The 2763-nt window shown below is 62.9% G+C and overlaps 1 protein-coding gene across 1 annotated transcript in view; it reads right to left on the bottom strand.

Moving 5' to 3' along the window:
* Positions 1 to 20: 20 nt before the first annotated feature.
* Positions 21 to 2763, bottom strand: part of MATN1 (matrilin 1) — a 7945-nt gene continuing 5202 nt past the window's right edge. Inside the window, exons 7-10 of the mRNA XM_027767183.1 lie at positions 2472 to 2700; positions 1775 to 1927; positions 713 to 793; positions 21 to 140 (exon numbers count right to left, since the gene is read on the bottom strand). Coding sequence (XP_027622984.1) covers positions 91 to 140; positions 713 to 793; positions 1775 to 1927; positions 2472 to 2700 — 513 coding nt within the window. The 3' untranslated portion in view covers positions 21 to 90. The remainder of the gene's footprint in view (positions 141 to 712; positions 794 to 1774; positions 1928 to 2471; positions 2701 to 2763) is intronic.

The raw sequence follows: 2763 nt of genomic DNA, 5'->3' as shown, positions 1-2763 counted from the left end.
CCTCTCCCCACGAGGGCAGAGCTGGACTTAACAATGGTGACACACACAGCCACACTCGGGTGGGGAGGTGGCGGGGCCATGCGGGGCGGCTCAGACGACCCTGTTCTCCAGGACAGCCAGCCGCTTGCTCACGGCTTCCAGTGGGCTCCGAGTTAAGGAGAGAGGCGGTGGCCCGAGCAGGCCTGCGGCCGGAGCCCCACCCCCTGGGCTCCAGTGTGCCCCTCCCGGGGCTCTCCCTCACCCCAGCAGTGCCCTGGGCCAGAACTTGCCGCCCGCTGTCCTGCCGGGCCTCCTGCCCCGGTGACTGGGCCGCCCAGCCCTTGGTGCGAGAGCCCGATGGCATGTCACAGGGGAGGACAACGGGAAGCGGGACGGCGTCAGGGCAAGACTCCTCGGCTGCCAGGGAGTCCGGGTGCCCAGCCCTGCTCCCGGTCATGGCCGAGCCGGGCGGCTGTCGGGGCCCACGCCCTCCGAGGGGCCAGGGCAGCCAGGTCTCCGTGAGCGTGGGAGGTGCGGAGGCCTCCCTGCTGCCCTGAACATGCCCCGGCTCTGCGTGGAAGTCAGTCCCCAGAGCTGGGCCTGTGCCTCAGCGTCTCTGCCCCACGGGAGGCCCTGCTTCCCAGAGGGTATGCACCAGAGCCCAGCCCTAGAGGCCACCCTCTCCCTGCAGGCCCTGTCCTCCCACCCACCAGCAGCCACTAGGAAAGGATATGCTTCCGGGTCAGAGCCTGCAGCAGCCCCTCCACTGTGGCCTGGAACTTCACAAGGGACTCACAGGCACATGGGTCTTCCTCTAGGATGAGAAGCAGGGAAAGGGAAGGGAGCTGCTGAGGGTGCCCGGGGCGGGGTGTGGACGGTCACCTCCCAGGACCAGGGCTGGGGAGTCCTGGGGGAGTGAGGGCTGGGAGATCTGAGGGGCAGAGCGGCAGAGTCCTCGAGACAGGACCTGGGAGGCCCTGAACGCCGTCCAGCCCAGAGCACTGAGAACGCAGCTGCCCGGCGGGTAGAGAGAGGCGCTGCCGGACCTCTGTGTCATCGCGGCCACTCCCCCGCCTGACCCTTGGGTCTGAAGTCCCCAGTCACTTCCTACAGGTGAAGAACCCAGAAGGGGAACACTTTGCCCGTGGCCAGTGATGTCAGGGCCAAGACGTAGCCCTCAGCACGTCCGGCTCTGGGGCCTTACTCCTTTCCACGAGGAGCCAGCTGGCCAGGTGGCCAGGAGGAAGCAGGTTCAAATCCCGCTCCCCTGGATATTGGTAACTGTTCCAGCCCTCTCGTTTTCCCACCTGTAAAACGGGGGTAGAGGAGCCCTCAGCCAACAGGATGGGCAGCGCTCAGGTCTGAGAGCGCCAGGCCAGTGCCGCCTCTCCCCTGCTTCTTCTGCCTTTGCTTTTGCTACAGGACATGTGTGCTTGCCAGAGAGCGATGGGGAGGAGCTAAGGAATCGCCCCCAGGAGATGGCCACCCACAGTCCCTTCTCCTCCAGTCTCCTCTCAGAATCTTGGGCATGCCCACACACGTGCCCGGCATCATTCTTCAAGGTGCTGGGTCAGGGACTCAAACTGCAGCATGTGGGATCCAGCACTCTCCACACACCTGCTGGCCCAGGCCAGGGCCCTTCTCATACTGAGCCTGCAGCATGCTTGCTGGTTGTCAGAGCTGTTCCGGCCAGTCCACCTCCTGGTCCTGCCCACCCTCGGTGCCCCCGGCCCTTCTCTGCATGGCTCCTCACCCCAGAGAGCCCCCTAACCAATGCCAGTCCTGGTCCACTCACCCACACAGATCTTCTCCTGCAACTTCTTGCCGATCTGGCTGATAGTCTTGAAGTCGGCCGTGTAGAAGTAGTGCTCGGCCACGGGCTCCGAGGCGATCTCTCTGAGCTCGTCCTCCACAGCGTTGCCCACGCCCACTGCAAACATCTTGAAGCCTGCCAGGAGCAACAAGGCCATGGAGACAGGCTGTAAGGCTGGCCATGGAGACAGGCAGCCCTGAGGCTGTGCTCCTGGGAGTGTCTGGGCAGCTGATGCCAGCATCTCCTGGTGGCAGCTGCTGGAATTGCAGGCACAGTGCCTGGGTCAGGCACAGTCGGGAAATCAGCCTTTATTGAGGTTCTGCTATGCCAGACCCTGTACTGACTCCCTGTGGGAGCTTTCACTGGGAGCTGGATTTGTTCCATAACCACCGGTCTTGGGGTGATGATTTTCTTCACTGGCAGGTGATAAAACTGAGGCTGGGGTTCTCTCTTGGGAACTGACATTCAGCTGAGCTGGAATGTTGCCAGCCTCAACTATCAAAACAAGCCACCTTCTGGGGCCTCAGTTCTGTCATCAGTATGAGAGTTGGACTAACCAGTCCTCCTCATTCAAACTCACCCAGGTGAGGACGCTAATCAGAAGACACCAAGGTGAACAGCCTGGCTGTGACTGTGTGTCCCTGCCACCAGGGGCCCCAGGTCCCCAGGCAGAACCTACCGAGGTCCTTGGCTTTCTTGGCGGCATCGTTGATATAGTCCTGGCTCCGGCCATCGGTGAAGACAATGCCCACCTTCTGGGCACCGGGCCTTGCCCCACTGGACGCGGAGAAGGAGTTGTCGACCATATACTCAAGGGCGGCCCCAGTCATGGTGCCCTTCTCCATGTAGGACATGTTCCGCACGGCCGCCTTGATATCCTTCTTGGTGTGGAAGCGGCCCAGTGGGAACTCCTGGCGCACGGAGCTCGAGTACTGCACCAGGCCCCCCTGGGCCAGCTGGTCTGACACGTC

Source organism: Tupaia chinensis, unplaced genomic scaffold, assembly GCF_000334495.1.
Source record: "Tupaia chinensis unplaced genomic scaffold, TupChi_1.0 Scaffold143993_1, whole genome shotgun sequence".
NCBI classification, from domain to species: Eukaryota; Metazoa; Chordata; class Mammalia; order Scandentia; family Tupaiidae; genus Tupaia; species Tupaia belangeri.
Note: the sequence above shows the minus strand (reverse complement) of the source record. Positions and strands in the feature narration are given on the sequence as shown.